General features: G+C 41.3%; 1 protein-coding gene across 1 annotated transcript in view; it reads right to left on the bottom strand.

Annotated features, from left to right (window-relative positions):
• Positions 1–18,969, bottom strand: part of PLXDC2 (plexin domain containing 2) — a 440,899-nt gene that overhangs the window by 27,256 nt on the left and 394,674 nt on the right. Inside the window, exon 13 of the mRNA XM_084618781.1 lies at positions 5,519–5,679. Coding sequence (XP_084474907.1) covers positions 5,519–5,679 — 161 coding nt within the window. The remainder of the gene's footprint in view (positions 1–5,518; positions 5,680–18,969) is intronic.

Genomic DNA, 18,969 nt, shown 5'->3' with positions numbered 1-18,969 from the left:
TTAGTGGAAGCTGTAAGACTGTATGCCAACCTCTGGTGTATGTTCTTCTTGCATTGGTATTACTACAGTCTCTGGTGGACTTTCTGGTTTTGACCTTATTTCTGGTTTCTTTTTTTGATAAAGTTGCTGATGGCTGTTGGAACAACCTGGACTTATCTTTTTGGAATAGCATTTCCCAAGAAATTCCATCAACTGCTATGTATTTATTCTAAGGTATGTCTAAAATACTGTACACTTCTAGACAATTCCTTCCCTTTTAAAAGAAATACTACTGTGGTCCACGTAATGATTCCCAGTGCTGTAAGAACATTACTACAAGCTGTAGGGTAGGTTCCATTATTGTAGAATTCTGGGTTTCCAGTCAAAAGGTGAAAAAAAACCCTAATTTTCTGGGAAATGACACAAGAGGTATTCTGTGTTCTATCATGTCATTAACTGACATGGAAATGTTAGCTATATGTGTGCTACTTCAAAGAAATTTGTTTTAATTGCCCTGTCCTCTTTTCCTTTGGCAGCAATCCAGCTCAGAATATTTGCTGTTTGCTTTTCTCGTGGATAATAAACATGAACTACCACTTCCAAGAGGGTGAATAAGTGTTCCAACTTGGAACTATAAAGGAATCATGCTGCCTAAAATAATCCTTCTCTCTCTACCCATTCCCTCCTGAAAACATGCAAAGCTCGAAACATAGTTGCCATAGAAAGCACTACGAAAGCTCATGCTCAAATAAATTGGTTAGTCTCTAAGGTGCCACAAGTACTCCTTTTCTTTTTGCGAATACAGACTAACACGGCTGTTACTCTGAAACCTACTAATACATTGTTCCTGCTTTCTTTGTCTGGGTTCCCTGCTCCATTTGGATACATTTATTCTCCTCCAATCCAAAGCGTGGGAAAAGGGGCAGTGCCGTCTCAGAGGACAATTTGAAAGCCAGCCATGGAACTTGATACACAATTTTCAATCTATGAAGTTCTCTTATAATCAATTCATTGCTGATATCCATTACTCTGTACTTGATTGTTGGATAGACTCTAAAATATACTAAGGATTATTAAATACCTGCAAGTTCATTAATATGTGATAAGAAGAAATGACTGATTAATAACTACCTCTTTTATAGTGAAAATTGACCTTTCTGACCAGTACTAAAATCTCCACCAAGAATCCCCCATCCTTGCAAATGATGTCAAATTCTTGCTGACTTAGCCTACGTCTGCGCTGCTAGGTAGGGGTGTGATTCCCAGCCTGCAGAGACATAAGTGTGCTGGCTCTCCTCCGAGCTAGCCTGCTAACATAGTAGTGTAGCGTGGTAGCGTGGACAGCAGCACTAGTGACACAGGCTCGCTCCCTTGAGTACATACCTCTGGGGTTCAGGTGGGTTTGTACTCAGAGCGGCTAGCCTGTGCTACCACTCTGGCTGTCCGTGCTTCCTGAAGGCACACTGCTATTTTTAGCACACTTGCTCAGATGAATACTAGCACAAGTGTGTCTACATGAACTGGGAATCACACCCCTCGCTCTTAGTGTAGATGTATCCATTTACATTCCAACTAAGGAGGATCACATTTGTTATTTTATTACCATTTCCTAAAACATGTCAAAATTATTCCATTTTTAAGTAAAGCATTTTCTATTTCAAAACACAAAGTTAAAAGAGGAGTAAAATCTTTTTCGGTTCATTACATTAACAAGCTAACAAAACATCAGCAGAGATTGTCCTATACATCTGTTGTTATGGTAAATATTTGCTATTAAAATAGATGGCAATAGATAGTATAATGAAGAGCAGTGAATAATAAAATGCTTTGATTAGTGAAAATTAATTGCAGTTTGCGGTCTTCTTTCAAAAAAACATTGTATAAATAGCAAATGAAACCTGTTGATGCTAACTAAGAGTATGTACTGTACAGGTGTCATGGGGTCCAGTCAGAGTACATGCTACAGGGCAGTTGGTTTATGTAGGGTGACTGGCTATCCAGCATAATGATATATAGACTGCAAATGGAAATCACACTGCAGTCTCTTCCTACTGTGTTATGATGCAGGAACAACGTATAATTGTAGTATGTAATCAAACAAGTGGAAGTAGCTATACATACAAACTCCAATTAAAGGGGCTCATCTGTGACTTCCTAACTGACAACCAAAATATTTCTGGGTCACAGCATTTAGACCCAGTCCAGACACAAACACCCTCCGCATGGAAAAAGTCTTATACAGTTTAATAAAACCCAAAGGGTTCTATAGCAGTCTCTCTATAAACCTACAGAATCTAGTAGAAAATTACATACTTCATAGAGAATTAAAAGATCATCCTACAGAATTTAAGAGTGGATTCTTTGTACTTCTGTTACAGAATTCTATAACTTGGGTTAAAAATTCTGTACAAAGGTTATCATTAAATTCAATAAGATGTTTTATAAGGGTGCAGATAGCTTGTTTTTATAAGCATAGGAAAGCCAGGTCCACTTCTTCTCTTTCTTCTCTCCCCATCAGTACATTGGCTATTTATTTATTGCATTGACTAGCCTTCTCTCTGGAGACCTAGATTCAAATCTTGATTGAGTATGACAAATGAGAATGAATTTTTGGCTTCACCTTGAGCCTTGACTAAACCACCACTCAAGGCAAGGAGGTACAGTTCATGCTCTATGCTCAAGGAACACCAATTCTGGAAAAGCAGAATGGTTATAGGTCAATTGTTCAGATACAATTATGTGAAGAAGTTGCCTGCCTGCCTATCCGTGCTTTAAGTCATACAAAATATATGAAAACAATGCTTTTTCCTGTTCACTACTCTTATTTTACCTAACATTTGTGTGTGTGTGTTCAGGGGAAGGGAGGATTTCTTTCATGCTATTTGATCAAGCCTGTGGCAACATTTCTCAATCCATATCCTACAATACTAACACCAGATCTATATTATACTCATCTCCAATAAATACGGTAAGTTAGCTATTTTGGAGAACCTTGCTAACCCTGTTGACTGGGTATTTTGGTCTGAAATCACCCTCGAACAAGGATTCCTTTACATCATTGTGCTACCAGCATCATTTACTCAGAAATCTCTCTTATTCCCAGTCATGAATCTTTATGCTGACAGAACCTTTTGTATTGTTTCTACAACCAAATGAGTAAATGCTTTTGTATAAGTTGCCTCCATATAACAATTATAATTTATCATCTTCCTCTATATTCCCTCCCAAATATGCATATTTGTTCTTTCCAAAAGCAAATCTTAGGGGGATACATTCTCATCTCCATGTGAGGGAGTTGCATGTGCATACCCTTGTGCACCAGGTGAGAAGGATGAATTTTTATCATGCATTTTCTCAATTGGCCAAACTACTTATAGTTTTTGTTTGTGAAATTAAATGATCAGTGGTAGTAGTTAAGAAAGTATCTGAAAAGATCAAACAATAAAACTATACTTAATAGAAGCAATCAGTGCAAGAACCAACTGTATTTCAGAAAGCAATAGCATTCTCCTATACTGTAGGCTGCAGATACTTGCTATTATATTTCCAAAGCCGTGGTAATGTTCTAAAATTCAGAATAATCCTTTTCCCTACTCATTTTCGAACACCTAAAAAATCAATAAAAATACTCTGCAAGTCTGAGTCTCAGTGTTCAAGGAACATCTTTACCTGTTATTCTGAAACTGACTACAAGAAGCCTACCCCTTCCTGGCACAATACCCAGGCTTGTACTTTTGTTAATTTTCACAGAACTTATGGTTTTCACAAATATTATATCATTGCCAGAAAAAAAAAGAATTATGTAGTTTACAGCACTAGTAATAAGGGTAATAGTCATAGTTTTGATGATCACTGGTTTGTTACATACCAATAACTGTCCTTATTTTCATGCATCCTATTCATTTTGGGTAGGATAGAAAGATCATGTTACCACATTTTCTAACAGCCTGTCTTGAAAACTAGTAAGCTAGTTCATTAGCATTGAATGCTGGGATTACTTCACTTTTGGTGACAGTAAATATATTATGTAGTAGATGGCTCTACTATTCCAAGGAGAACTGTGTACAATTGTACTATAATACAAAGGTTTAATAATAATAAATTGTTAACATGTAGAATTTCTGCTCTGGACCATGTAACTACGCACCTCAGAAACTCCCTTTTAATATGCATTTTACTGTTAGCCAGTACCTTGTTTCTGTCCTTTTGAAAAATGGTGTTACCACACAAATCAAGTCTTTTTGGAAGGTTTTGTTAACAGATAAATAAGTTTCCCATGCCAGGGTCAATTAAAGCTAGTGAAAAATACAGTGGGCCAAATTTTCTGCTTAATGGAAATAGACACAACTCCATTGACTTCAGCGGAGTTGGGTTCACTTACGTCAACAGAAATTTGCCTCAGTATGTCACTTAGATATGTATGAAAAATTCATGAGTTTGTTATTTGGATCCTGATCCCAAATGGTTAATGTAGTTACATAGCCTGAGCTCTCACAATACTTGTAAGCATTTCATTTTGATTTCTGTCACTACTCTTGCATGTAAGTTCTCTATTTAACTATAAAGTAATTTTAAAGATGAAGCCATGTTTAATTTACATTTCAATTCATGCTCCTGTTACTAAGAATGAACTTTTTATCAATAATCCAGACCCTTTTGGCTGATCTTCAACCTAAGCAATCCCCAGGTAACTCCTTCATGATATTTCCAGTTGTTATGCATCTTTATTGTTGTCTGTTGCAAGTATCCATATTCTTAAAAGTAAGCCAATACTGCATATTGGTTTCATGCATGGTCTCAGTTTTCTTTTTTGTATAGCAAGTATATATTTAGCTTGATACAGATGAACTCTGCTGAGCTCCAAAAGAAATATTTATCACAGCAGAGTGCAGATCCTAACAATATACTGGAGCCACAAATACCTGCAATAGGAATAATGTTCCAGTCTCATGTTGTCAGACACTGTCAGGTACTGTATTAAAGGATTTCAATAAATGAATCTGTTGCAAAAGTGTCTGGCTTACCCCAAGCATTATTAAACTTGCCATAGGTCAGGCATTTTGCAGAATTTACTAGTGCACATATTCTTTTATTTTTACGCTAGACAAATAAGCAGATTAAAAAATAAATACAAGCTCGCAAATAAAATGACAACGTGCATCTATTACACAGTTACCAATAAATCTAGTGACAATATGTTATTTTAAGTGAGTAAAATGTAAGATAGCAAGAGATTTTGTGACTATGACTGATAACTGAAATGACTGCATATGGCCTTTGAATACATATTGGGTAAAAAACACCTACTTTCTTGAAATAAAAGGATTGTCGTGAGGGGTGGGGGAAGTGGCTGTATTTATAGCAGCAGGTTTTGGGTTAGGTATTTAAGAGTCTTTAAACATTACAGATTAAAGCTAGTACCAATCAGGATTCTAAGAATAGTCTGTAGTTTAAGCTTAGAAAGTACTATTCTGTAGACTGAATAATCATGTTAAACAAGTAACAGAATTAGTGACCCATCATGGCACCGTTGACTTACCTCAATAAAGAAGAGACTAGCTGCTGACGTTGGATGATGGTACATATAGACTGTCACAAGGATGGCTGCTGCTACAATGAGGACCAATATCAGAATTCCAACAATTAAACCAGCATGGAGAGTTCCACCTTTCTTCTCTGCAGCGCTATCGTCTGTAGAAGCTACAAGCATGGAATACTTTTTAGCATGGCAACTGTTTTGCGATTAAGAGAGATTATTTCTTCTCGTCTACAATAAATTATTAAAATGACAATTGAACATTTGTTTTCTCTGTCCTACATTTTCCTACTATTCTCAATGGCCCACGTTGCAGAAAGAAATTACATCTTCCTTTCCCCTATATGCATATTCATATAATGTTAATGAAATGATATTTCCAAATGTTTTATTATTTCTAGCTCAATAAACAAAATTAATATCCTTCTTTCTGAAAGTAATTTGGACATTCTAAAGTTCCTAATTATCTACATAATGAATTTACATAAGAACAAAATTTGACTTTGATTTACCCAAAAAACTATCACAGTTGTCCTACAGACATCAAGTATTAATTGAATACATTTTGAAATATGTATTTTGTCTTTTTTTTTTTGCAAGCTTCAATTTGAGAGATGTCACAGTTCCCTGTGAGGGGTAGCTAAAAAACACATTCTGAAAGCCTGATTCATTAGCTTGGAGAATGATTTCCCAGAGTCCTGTGCAACTGAATCACATTGCAAAAGTGTAACAAATGAATGTTAAATGACCCTCAAATATTTAAATCTTAGTATGAAGGGAGCAAAGTATTACTGAAGTTGATCATTTTGTTAAACTTTATACTGATGGGTCTCTTGTTGTATTATACACTTGCCTTGGGGAAAGAAGACATACCAGAGTATATCCTGTAAAGCAAATAACACCTCCACTCCCAGGTAAATCAACCAATTGAAAATCTGATTAACAGTGTTATCATCATGATGAAAGAATCTCATTAAGTTAGTTAGTTGTCATCTGTGGTACTGGTTGCACTTGGGTGAGTCTGATTCCTATTTTGGGCACCCCAGAGAATTTTAGCAATTTCAAACATCAACAGTAGGTTAATCAGCTACTATTGCCTATAAAGAGAATTCACATGTAATCAGTTACCAAACTGTACATAGAAAAGAAACAAGAAGAAGGGGAAGGCCTTAGAATGATTCAGAAGCCCTAACTTAGTTTTAAGACCAACTGGAACATGTGATTTGCATACAAAAGCTAATATTGGTGCTTGTGTTCCCATCCTTGTCTGCCATTTTGTCTTTCGAACAATCACCTGTGTCATCTGCTTTCACGTGACCCATTCCGGGCTTCTGAATCACTCCAAAGCCACCCCCTTCTTATTTCTTTTCTACATATAGTGTGGAACTGATTGAGTGACAGTTCTATTTTTATGCAACTGAAAGCTGAACTCATTAACAAGGACCCTTCACTTTTAAGCCCCCTCTCCAAAACACATTTCTGTCATGTCGCCTATAATGACGTTTGTTGAGTTGTATTGAAATCCCTTTTGTTGTTCCCTTTCCCAGACTAGGATGTATCTGTTTGTCCTTAATTAGTGAGATCCTCAGGGCAGGGACTGCACCTTCTCATGTGCCTGAAAAGCTCCTAGTACCTCTCAGGCACCACTGCAAACAAATGATACATAAAAATAGTAATAACTACTGTACATGATCTTTTAGCATTCACCAGCTGGTCAACAGATCATTCAAAGCATATCTTAGACAAGGAAAATTGAAAAAGAACAGGAAAGGGACTATCCATCTAGGTTCTCTCACAATGATGCCTGTCACGGTACCAGCTGAGCACTTAGGATGAATGGTTAACTCGCATGATCCCAGCTACACATGTTCATGCACAGTAGTACTCTCAGATGGAATCAAACTGTATAAAGCTAGAGGTCCATAAACAAAACCATGGGAAGGAATTTAAAATGCTACCCTAACTTGGGATCTTCGAGAAGAGCATGAACATCTGATCCTATTTCCTCCTACAGATTTCCTTTCGTGGCTATAGGTAAAGCAGCAGGAAACTCCTTGGAAGCCAGTAGTCTTCTCTTCCAGGTCTTCCAGCAGCTGGCTATGGAACACTTCACATGTTGCAGGCTCAGATAGCAGTTGGCCAGCCTAAGCGTCTCTCCTCTGCTTTCACAGCACTAAGCTCAACCACAAGAGCCCATGGGGCCCAGGTCCATCCTGCCCTTCTTGTAGCCTGCGGGGTTGGGGGTGTTGCAAAGCCAGGCAAAAGAAGAAGAAAGTAAAAGATGAGAGAAGGAGAAACAAGAGACAGAAAAGGATGGGAGAGAGAAAGAAAATGGGCAGAAAAGAAAGAAGAGGAGACAAATGTACTTGAATATGGTGTAACAGAGCTGGGGGGCCCACATCATTACAAGGGGTAGGGGCTCCTACAGCAAAAAGAAGTTGTGGGGCCTTCGCCATTTCAGTGCACTTTAAATTGAATTAACTTTCTTTTTTCTCACTGTTCACAGCTAGGAGCAGATACATTTCAAAATTGCTATGCTAATCATGTTTCACATTTTCAAATTAATTTTTGTACCAACTGCACAATTTTTTACTACCATGGGTCCCATTCTGCCATCTTTCCTTATGACACAAGTACGCCAGATGAAGTGTGCAGATGTGAGTTGATCCCATGACTGGCTGCATTCGGGGCCATTATAGGACCAGTGAAAAAAAGGAAGATGGCTTTTAAAGATTTTACCTTTACCAAGAGATAATTTAAGCTAGCCCAGTGGTTCTCAGTCTGCAACTGCAGGCCATTTGCAGCCCAATCAGCACACAGCAGCGGCCCATGTGACATCCTCAGGGCCACACAGGTAGTATATATATTGTTTGGATGTGGTCCACATACCACATAGAGAGCTGCATATGCGGCCCACAATGGTAAATAGAAAAGGAGTACTTGTGGCACCTTAGAGACTAACCAATGTATTTGAGCATAAGCTTTCGTGAGCTACAGCTCACTTCATCGGATGCATAAAGTGGAAAATACAGTCAGGAGATTTATATACACACAGATATAAATCTCCTGACTGTATTTTCCACTTTATGCATCCAATGAAGTGAGCTGTAGCTCACGAAAGCTTATGCTCAAATAAATTGGTTAGTCTCTAAAGTGCCACAAGTCCTCCTTTTCTTTTTGCGAATACAGACTAACACAGCTGCTATTCTGAAACCTGTCACAATGGTAAATAGGTTGAGAACCGCTGATCTAGCCGCAGGAGCAAATTTGTGGGGAAGAGGGGAGAATCTGGAATCATTCAGCTTTCCCCTGCTCCTCTCCAGGATTACCAAAATCTTCAGATAGGGCAGTTTTACCCTGTGGTTTGGCTGTATAATTCATCAGGCAGTCAATGGGACAACGCATGGTGTAAAGTACCACTCAGTGGACTGAGAGTGACAGAAACAGGCCCTAAGTCATTTATAAAATGGCTATATGCTGCACCTGAGACTAGACTGCATTATAAAAGCTCAAACTGAAATTTTCAGTTTATACACTGTAATAAGGATAATAATATTTAGTATGTGTACAAGCTTTACATGCTCAAAGCACTATGCAAACATCAATTAATTTATCTAGAGGCCAGCAGGAGAGGCCTGCTTTATGTTACATGCCCTGGGCCAGACTGTGAACCCTTTATTTGCAGTGATGAGCAGTTACTTGCACAAACAGTCCCATTGACTCACCAGTAGGAGTAAGGGATTCATAAACTGACCCCCCACTAGTTACTTTTCCTTTTACAACTGCCTGCTCCTTTGCTCTTCCACTGAATGCTGGATTAGCATAAGTTAAATTTACTTGACCATTTACACCCATTTTCTGACCAACTTATGCCTGACAAGTACTTTGTATCACTACTTTGTGGACTATCATATGCTACAGACATCTGAAAGACAGGTTCTAGCCAGGGAGTGGGGACCAGATCAAGTTAATCCCTTTAATTTGATACACTGTCAGTATTTACTACCTGGATTTGTAAGAGACTCCAAATGATAGCAGCCTGTCAGTATTTCTTCTAGCCCATTGTGTAAAGCATTCCAAATACACTGAAATAATGATCAGAATGGCAAATGCAAAAAATAATAAAATATAAATACATGGTTTTCTAAATGACAAGTGTAAGTGACTAGTGAGTTCCATAATCAAACTTCAGTTCATTGACCTCAGTGTTAGAATGCTGAAGAGAAATTGATTTCACTCTATTTGCACAGACAATAAACAGTGTTGTCAACTGTGGAAAATATCCTCTGTCATAAATCAAGGACAGGTCTTTAAAAAGCCACAGAGGGGAATGCTAGAAAGAAGCCTTGGAATCTTTTTCAGGTGCAAAAACATTAAGCTTATCACAGCCCATCTCCTGCTTCAGGCAAGGCTAAACCTGTAAGGAGGATATTTGTCTTGATGACCAATCCCTTCCTGATGGCAGCTCTCACCAATAAGCTTCCCTCATACTCTCCTTTTCTTTTGCTCCAGCTGTGGGTGTTACAGATAGCATGTTCTGTTTACTAGAGGGTCACACACATCATAGCTTGTGTAGGCTGAGTTTATGGCACACACCAAGGGCTCCTTCCATCCTTTCATTTTGCCTGACCACCACGAGCTCCCTGTGTGGTCCCCCTTTATTTCAGGGACTCTCTACAACTCCCCCCAGTCACTCCCTTGCCAGAAGTTCTGTGTGCCCTTCCATTTCCACTTCCGCCATACTCCCCACTCCCCCTTTTCATCCCATGGCAGGGGCTCTGCATACTAACTAATCTCCATACCAATTCCCACCCCCCAAAGGTTCTGTGTGCTCTCCATTCCCTTCTCTTCCCATTTCAGAATCCAACATTCTCCTCCCCATGGATAGGGTTCTGTGTGCACCTCAGTCCACTTTGTCTCTGCATGTCCCTCCATACTAGGGGCCCCCAATCTCTACCATCACCAGGTTTTCTGTTTGTCTCCACTCTCTTCCCTTTCCAAGCGCTCTGTCTGAACCTTCATAACTCCTGTTTCCCCCCATTTCCTCCTTTCCTCTGGCTTACCAGGGGCTCTGTATGTCCTTCTTCCTCCTTTACCAACCTGCCATCCACCAAAGGTTCTGTGTGCCCCATTCTACCCTCCCTCCATATCAGGGTCTCCAATCTCTTCATGTCTCCTTTCTCCTCCATCCTTATTCTTCTTTCTGTCTGGGAGATATAAGCCATTCAGGATGTCAACATGCTAAAACTCTATTGGAAGGATGGGCAGAGATGAGAGGCTGGAAGGTGTTAATGGGTGCCATCAATCAGTTCTTTGTCCTACAGACAATTGCAGAGGTGCTTGAGGCCTGGCTGTGCTGAAGATCTGGCAGGGGCTTCATGTGTCCCCCATTTCCCACCTTTCAGTTTTCCAAGTTCCTCCCAAATCCACAGGGCTCTGGTTGCCTACAACATTCCCTGAAATTTTGGAATTCATTGGATGGCCTGACAGACAGACATGCCATTGAATTGAGTATAAGGCCTTTGCAATTTCACCCAATTACTCAAATAAAAATTGTTCTAGTATAACTCTTAAACCAAAGGAGCATGTTCAAATGTGCAGGTTAGTCTGCTTTTCATTATGGACTGTGGAGCAGGAAGGAAACAGAGGGTAATTACATGCTTTTTAAAAAACAAACACACAAATGAGCTAAATATTAATTCATTTCAGTCTCCTGCTGCTGGAAGTTCTTCCAAGGAAGCCCTGGTCTACAATGCCAACTTACATTGGTATGACTACATCGCTCAGGCTGTGGAAAATCCCCTGAGAGACATAGCTATACCAACCTAACTCCAAATGTAGACAGCGCTATGTTGACGGTGAAGCCCTCCTGTCGACATAGCTACCACCTCTTGGAGAGGTGGAGTACCTACGTTGGGTGCTACAGCGGGCACAGCTGCACTACTGTAAGTGTAGACAAGCCCATACAGATGATGAGTGAAAATCAGAAATGTTTTCATAACTGGATAGTTTACCTTTAAAAATATATTTTAAAAACACACAGACTATCTGGTTTGATTTTAGATTATGTCGTGGCTTATGGTTCGATTAGCTCCTTCAGACATTCTAGTGTAGAAAGACATCAGAGAGACTCAAAGATACATTATAAAGAGACCTACCCTGTTCCTTTTACATTCAATGGGAATTTTGCAAGAATGTATCCAAAATCTTAATTAAAAAAAAAAAAAAGCCAAACTGGCAATGGTATGCACATCTTGTAAAACCCATTTTGCTGTATTTATAGCATTCGCCTCCCTATAGCACTAACCATTCAGCTCCATAGAACAGTATACATGACAGACAGTACTATAGTATACTGCCTGCAAGATCTGCCCCATAGTTCAGCTTGATGCTAGCTTTCCACTATGCTATTATTATAATAGAGATTGTGAGGGCACCTGCCCCTCAATAATGTAGGAAGGAAGGGAAGGGGCTAACTAGGAATCCATTAGAGCAGAAATATAAAGAGAAGAGAGTGGAAGGCTAAGGGAAAATCCCTGAAGGTCTACTACTATTTCTTCGGTGGGAGCCTTGTCTGCCCACCCCCACAGGACAGAGTTAGTGAACTTCCAGACCAGGAAGCAAGGAGGAACTGAGGAGCTACACTGACAAGTTATTTTATTTGAAAGAAATTTTCTAAGTTATGCATTTCTTTTTTAGGCCTAAGTTGAAGCAAGCCAGCCGTTCTTATCAGTTTGCCCTTATATTTTAGACCAGACTCCAAAAGCCCTGCTCATAAATCTCAATATAGCTGTACATATGTGTGCACCTGAAAGAGGCAGGACGCATTTTTTTTTTTTTCCCTTTTCCAGTTACTCCTGGCTATGGCCCAGGTCACATCCACAAAGAACTCTTCTTCACTTATATATTGAGGCATTTAAAAATAATGTTTAAAAGTTTCAGTGTAAACTGATCTCCTGATAACACCTGTGGGCCATGTGGAGTGGGGGCACAAGACCTCAAGGGAATTTGGGGGAGGTGTGGGGAACCACAGCAGAGTTGGAGGGGACACAGAAGACCTTGAGAGATGTAGAAGGGCAAAAAAGGTGAAATTTGTAATTCACATTAAACATTGTGAACCATTAAAATTTTCTACACACAAAACATAAGAGAGTAATTTTTTCTTTGTGGACAAAATCCTCTTAGATTTCCTCCTCACCTGCTATGCTGTCGACTACTCCCATACCCCACTCAGACGTAATCCTGTCTCAGTGTAGGGGGCTGGACTAGAGAGGTCCCCTCCAGCCCTCCATTTCTATGATTCTATCCCCCTTCTGTGGGCTTGCTATGAAACATGCAGGAGGGGAGCCCTGCTTTGATGGCCTCACAAGATCTATCAGAGATCTATCTATGGGTCCTCTACCTGGGTATTTTATGAGCTAATCCAAATTAAACTTTTGGTTCTTAATAAAACCAAACCAAACCAAACAAACAAACAGTGAAATACCCAAACAAAACCTTTCTTTAAAAAAAAATTAAGGTTGAAATAGTATTTCAGCGTGAGTCCAGTTTAACACCAAAAATTATTAAGGGCTGATGCTATAACCCTTATTGATTTAAGTAGTTCCATTAAAGCCAATGGTAAAACTCCTGTTGGCATTAGTGTGACTAGTTAAAAGGACTACTCTGATGAGTAGACTTGCAGGATCAGGCCCTGATTTCATAACAAAGGAATACAAGTTGGGCATTGAAATTGTTTTCCTGTGAGTGCTTTAAAAATGCATTTGCTGTTAGGCCATGTGGCAATGCTATAATGTATTATTAATGATCATTCTAAAATAATGAATTTATTGGGCTATTCAGATGAATGAAAGACTATTCACATGAGTAACTGTAGTAGCATAAAGCACCGTCACGTATTTACACTGATCTCCGGAACTAGTGAGTTAGCGTCCTATAGCAGTGGTTCTCAAAGCTGGTCCACCGCTTGTTCGGGGAAAGCCCCTGGCGGGCCAAACCGGTTTATCTGCTGCGTCCGCAGGTTCGGCCGATCGCGGCTCCCACTGGCCGCGGTTTGCCACTCCAGGCCAATGGGGGCTGCGGGAAGCGGCGCGGGCCAAGGGATGTGCTGGCTGCCTTTCCCGCAGCCCGCATTGGCCTGGAGCAGCGAACCACGGCCAGTGGGAGCCGTGATTGGCCGAACCTGCGGACGCGGCGGATAAACAAACCGGTCCGGCCCGCCAGGGGCTTTCCCCGAACAAGCAGTGGACCGGCTTTGAGAACCACTGTCCTATAGTAATTCAAATGTTAAAGAAATAGAACGTACAATGCGTTTTTCAGGGTCTTTGTGTGAATATGCCACTTGGTAAAGGTTGGGGTTTTTTTGTTTTTGTTTTGTTGGTTTTGTCTTTGCTGATTTTCGGCTTGTTCCTGCTTTCCTTGAAGTCAATGATAGAACTCTGATTGGCAGAATTTGCATGAGTAAGGACGAAAAAATGAATGTTTCAAGATTGGGTTTGATTTTTAAGCAAAGGATTGTAGCATGGAGATTGTGCTGGCTGAGAAACGATGCAGTACTTTTATTATGTATTCGTAATACTAATGCAAAAGCAATAGTAATACCCGCATGTTCTTAATAAACAAGCTCTTTCCAGTACTGGTTTAGGAATATTAAAATATGTTAATACATTATTATGATTTTATGTATATAGCATCAAAGAGTGGTGGTGGTGGGGAAACTTCACACACACTTCAACTGACAGGTCAGATCACCAAAGAGCTCACAATCTAGAGTGCTGATCCTAAAGAGAGACACTAAAATAAGCAGAAATGACAGAGTACAGACAAAGAACAGGCCTGTCCTGGGGGAAGGTGCCATTTTTTTCATAATCATTTTTTCAAAGCAGATGGAAATGTACCCTTGCACCTTACATGGAAACTGCTGAGCTATGGAAGTTTTACAGATGAGCCCTTTGTCCCATAATCACACATGACAAAGGGTTTTAATCACACAATTATTATGGAATCAAAGAAATTGGAGACTTCTAAAGACCTATAGTTGTTAGGTCATTTGAGCATTGGCCTGCTAAACCCAGGGTTGTGAGTTCAGTACTTGAGGGGGCCATTTACGGATCTGGGGCAAAAATTGGGGATCGGTCCTGCTTTGAGCAGGGGGTTGGACTAGATGACCTCCAGAGGTCCCTTCCAACCCTGATATTCTATGATTCTATGATTTAATGCCTCACATGGCCAATGCACGGCTGCTCCCTATGAGCCCCTGTGTTTTATGAGAGAATGGAGTTGGTAGAGTATTCTCCAGGACGGGCCCTCAGCTTTACAAAAAATCCACTCACCTGTTTGTGAAAAATAGCACAATCTGCAAATCTTGAAGTCTTGGGGAAAGAGGGATATGCTGAGAGCTGGGTTTAGGGGCTGTGTATTTTCTGCTTTTGGGGAAGCTGCAAGGTTACACCCTCAAACACTGGGAGATTTCAGTTCTGTATCTGAAGTTGAGACACTGAGCCCCTCTCACCACATTGCACTACAACCCCAGTCATCCATTCAAAATACTAATGCACCTAGGCTAACATCATTCCCACAGTGTTCTCTCCTAAGCTACTTCTTGCTCCCTACTTGGTCCAATTACCCCCTTTCCCAGGAATTTCAGGAGATACCAAATAGCTGCTTCCCGGTAACAGAATCTTCTGGGAATCACCAGGCAAAGGTTCTTTCCCACATGTTCCCTCTCTCCCCACTGGGCAGAAATGCTCCTCCTGGTGCATAACGCTTAGCTGTAAAGAAGTTGCAAGACAGAATTGTTTAGTTACCACACATGGCTGATGGAGAACTATCTGCAGTCATCTCAGAAAACAGGTGGTTTAGGATCTTACAGGTTGGGAAAGCAGAGAGAGATTTACTGTTTGAAGAACCCTACAGAGAATCAAAGGAACATCCATAACAGTGCATTTACTGCTGTTGCAGCAACTTAATGCTCTCGACTTCCATTCACAGTAATGGGGTATGATGTCCTTGTTTTGGGTTTCAGCGGGGGCAGGGAGGAGGAAGGATAGCTCAGTAGTTTGAATTGGCCTGCAAAACCCAGGGTTGTGAGTTCAATCCCTGAGGGGGCCATTTAGGGATCTGGGGCAAAAATTTGGGATTGGTCCTGCTTTGAGCAGGGGGTTGGACTAGATGACCTCCTGAGGTCCCTTCCAACCCTGATATTCTATGATTCTATGAAGTAATTCCCTTAGCATTCATTAATACTTTTGAGCTTTCTGCTTTACTGTTATTTGCTTGGCTGCACAAGGAGTAATAAATTTATGCAGAAGTGGATTAAGATTTATTGGGGACCAAGGCACAAAGAACTTTTGGGTCCCCCACACTCCTTCGCCATGGCGCCCCATCCTCTGCTCCTCCTCTCCCCCGAGGCCCTGCCTCTTAGCCAGACCAGAAGCCAGAGCCAGGCAGTGGTAAAAGCTGTGGCAGCTGCCTAGGGAGACGGTTTGCTGTGGGGAGCCCAATGGTGCCAGAACCTTGTAAAAGTGTGTGTGTGTGGGGGGGAGCGCAAGGCCAAATTGGCAGAGGAATCCCCCACATTGTCCCTGGACCCTGCTGCCTCCTCTCCATTGCCCCGAGCTCCCTTTCATGGCATGGCACCCCAGGCTCACCCTGCTCCTTGCCTCTTGATCACAGCACCCCCCCCCACCCTGGCCCCCCCGACCCGTGAGGCTGACCCTGTGTTCACCTTATTTCCAAACTCTACTGCCTTCCTAGATTGGCATCAGGATACACATGCCAAAATTAAAACTCCCAGGCTCAGTGTAGAGTAAGATCGAAACAGCCAGCTACTAACATTAAGATTTATACTCCTCCTCTCGTGGCCAAAAATCAGGCTCTCAGTATATTAGGATGCACCCAACAGGCCCAGAATGACAGGATTCACATTAGAGAGACAAGGTGGGTGATGTAAATATATTTTATTGGACCAGCTCCTGTTGGTGAGAGAGACAAGCTTTCGAACTTACAGATCTGAAGAAGAGTTCTGCATAAGCTTGGAAGCTTGTCTCTCCCCAAGAGAAGTTGCTCCAGTAAAAGATATTACCTCTCCCACCTTGCCTCGCTAATATCCTGGGTCCAACAGGGCTACAAAAGCACTGTATACAAAAATGGAGGATTCACATTAGCAGCCCAGAGTGATCATCACACCAGGGCACTATTTTCAAGGTTCATATTTCTAGCATAACGCTGTTACGACACCACGGCACCAGCACTACCAGCACAATGAGATACATATAGCAGGGTGTGGATGCACTCCTGGAGCCCCCCCAGTTGGCTGTGGCAGTAATCTGCCACTGCATTTGTGGTTAAGATAATGTTTTAAAACTATCTTTCCCCCTGCATGTAAGGGAGGAAAGATGGTCTTATTCAAGTACTACAAACTGTGACCCAGGAGATCTGGGTTCAATTTCTGGCTCTGCCACAGATTTTCTGTTTGACCATGGGCAAGCCACTTGGTTTCACTCAGTCTGTTCTGGACTGGAATCAAGAAGACCTGGAAGTAGCAAGCCCAAAGGGATTCTTTGTTCAGGATGCTGGACATGAACAGGCTCTGTAGTGCCATGGTTCTCTAGTTCAGTGGCTCTTAACCTTTCGAGACTACTGTACCCCTTTCAGATATCTGAATGATCTGGAGGATGGCGTGGATTGCACCCTCAGCAAGTTTGCAGATGACACTAAACTGGGAGGAGTGGTAGATATGCTGGAGGGTAGGGATAGGATACAGAAGGACCTAGACAAATTAGAGGAATGGCCAAAAGAAATCTGATGAGGTTCAACAAGGACAAGCGCAGAGTGCTGCACTTAGGACGGAAGAATCCCATGCACCGCTACAGACTAGGGACTGAATGGCTAGGCAGCAGTTCTGCAGAAAAGGACCTAGGGGGTTACAGTGGACGAGAAGTTGGATATGAGTCAACAGTCAACAGTGTGCCATTGCTGCCAAGAAGACCAATGGCATTTTGGGCTGTATAAGTAGGGGCATTGCCAGCAGATCGAGGGACGTGATCGTTCCTCTCTATTCAACATTGGTGAGGCCTCATCTGGAGTACTGTGTCCAGTTTTGGGCCCCACACTACAAGAAGGATGTGCAAAAATTAGAAAGCGTCCAGCAGCGGGCAACAAAAATGATTAGGGGACTGTAACATATGATTTATGAGGAGAGGCTGAGGGAACTGGGATTGTTTAGTCTGCAGAAGAGAAGAATGAGGGGGGGGGAGGATTTGATAGCTGCTTTCAACTACCTGAAAGGGGGTTCCAAAGAGGATGGATCTAGACTGTTCTCAGTGGTAGCAGATGACAGAATGAGGAGTAATGGTCTCAAGTTGCAGTGGGGAGGTTTAGGTTGGATATTAGGAAAAACTTTTTCACTAGGAGGGTGGTGAAGCACAGGAATGCGTTACCTAGGGAGGTGGTAGAATCTTCTTCCTCAGAAGTTTTTAAGGTCAGGCTTGAGAAAGCCCTGGCTGGGATGATTTAGTTGGGGTTTGGTCCTGCTTTGAGCAGGGGGTTGGACTAGATGACCTCCTGAGGTCCCTTCCAACCCTAATATTCTATGATTCTATGATTTGTCTTGTGTATGCCCAAGTTTCACCTCACTTAAAAACTACTTGCTTACAAAATCAGACATAAAAATACAAAAGTGTCACAGTCACATTATTACTGAAAAATTGCTTATTTTCTCATTTTTACCATATAATTAAAAATAAATCAGTTGGAATATAAATATTGTACTTACATTTCAGTGTACAGTATGTCACCTTCTACAGGACAGGCCCAGCAAAGAAAATAACAGAACGCCACTAGCCATCACCTTCAGTCCCCAACTAAAACCTCTCCAATGCATCATCAAGGTTTTACAACCTATCCTGAAGGACGACCCATCACTCTCACAGATCTTGGGAGACAGGCCAGTCCTTGCTTACAGACAGCCCCCCAACCTGAAGCAAATACTCATCAGCAACCACACACCACACAACAGAACCACTAACCCAGGAACCTATCCTTGCAACAAAGCGCGTTGCCAACTGTTCCACATATCTATTCAGGGGACACCATCATAGGGCCTAATCACATCAGCCACACCATCAGAGGCTCGTTCACCTGCACATCTACCAATGTGATATATGCCATCATGTGCCAGCAAAGCCCCTCTGCCATGTACATTGGCCAAACTGGACAATCTCTACGTAAAAGAATAAATGGACACAAATCAGACATCAAGAATTGTAACATTCAAAAACCAGTCGGGGAATACTTCAATCTCTCCGGTCACTCGATTACAGACCTAAAATGTGCAATTCTTCAACAAAAAAACTTCAAAAACAGACTCCAACGAGAGACTGCTGAATTGGAATTAATTTGCAAACTGGATACAATTAATTTAGGCTTGAATAGAGACTGGAAGTGGATGGGTC

This window comes from Lepidochelys olivacea, assembly GCF_965140295.1.
Source record: "Lepidochelys olivacea isolate rLepOli2 genome assembly, chromosome: 2".
NCBI lineage: Eukaryota > Metazoa > Chordata > Testudines > Cheloniidae > Lepidochelys > Lepidochelys olivacea.
The sequence above is the reverse complement of the archived record's forward strand: the minus strand, read 5'-3'. Positions and strand labels throughout refer to the sequence as shown.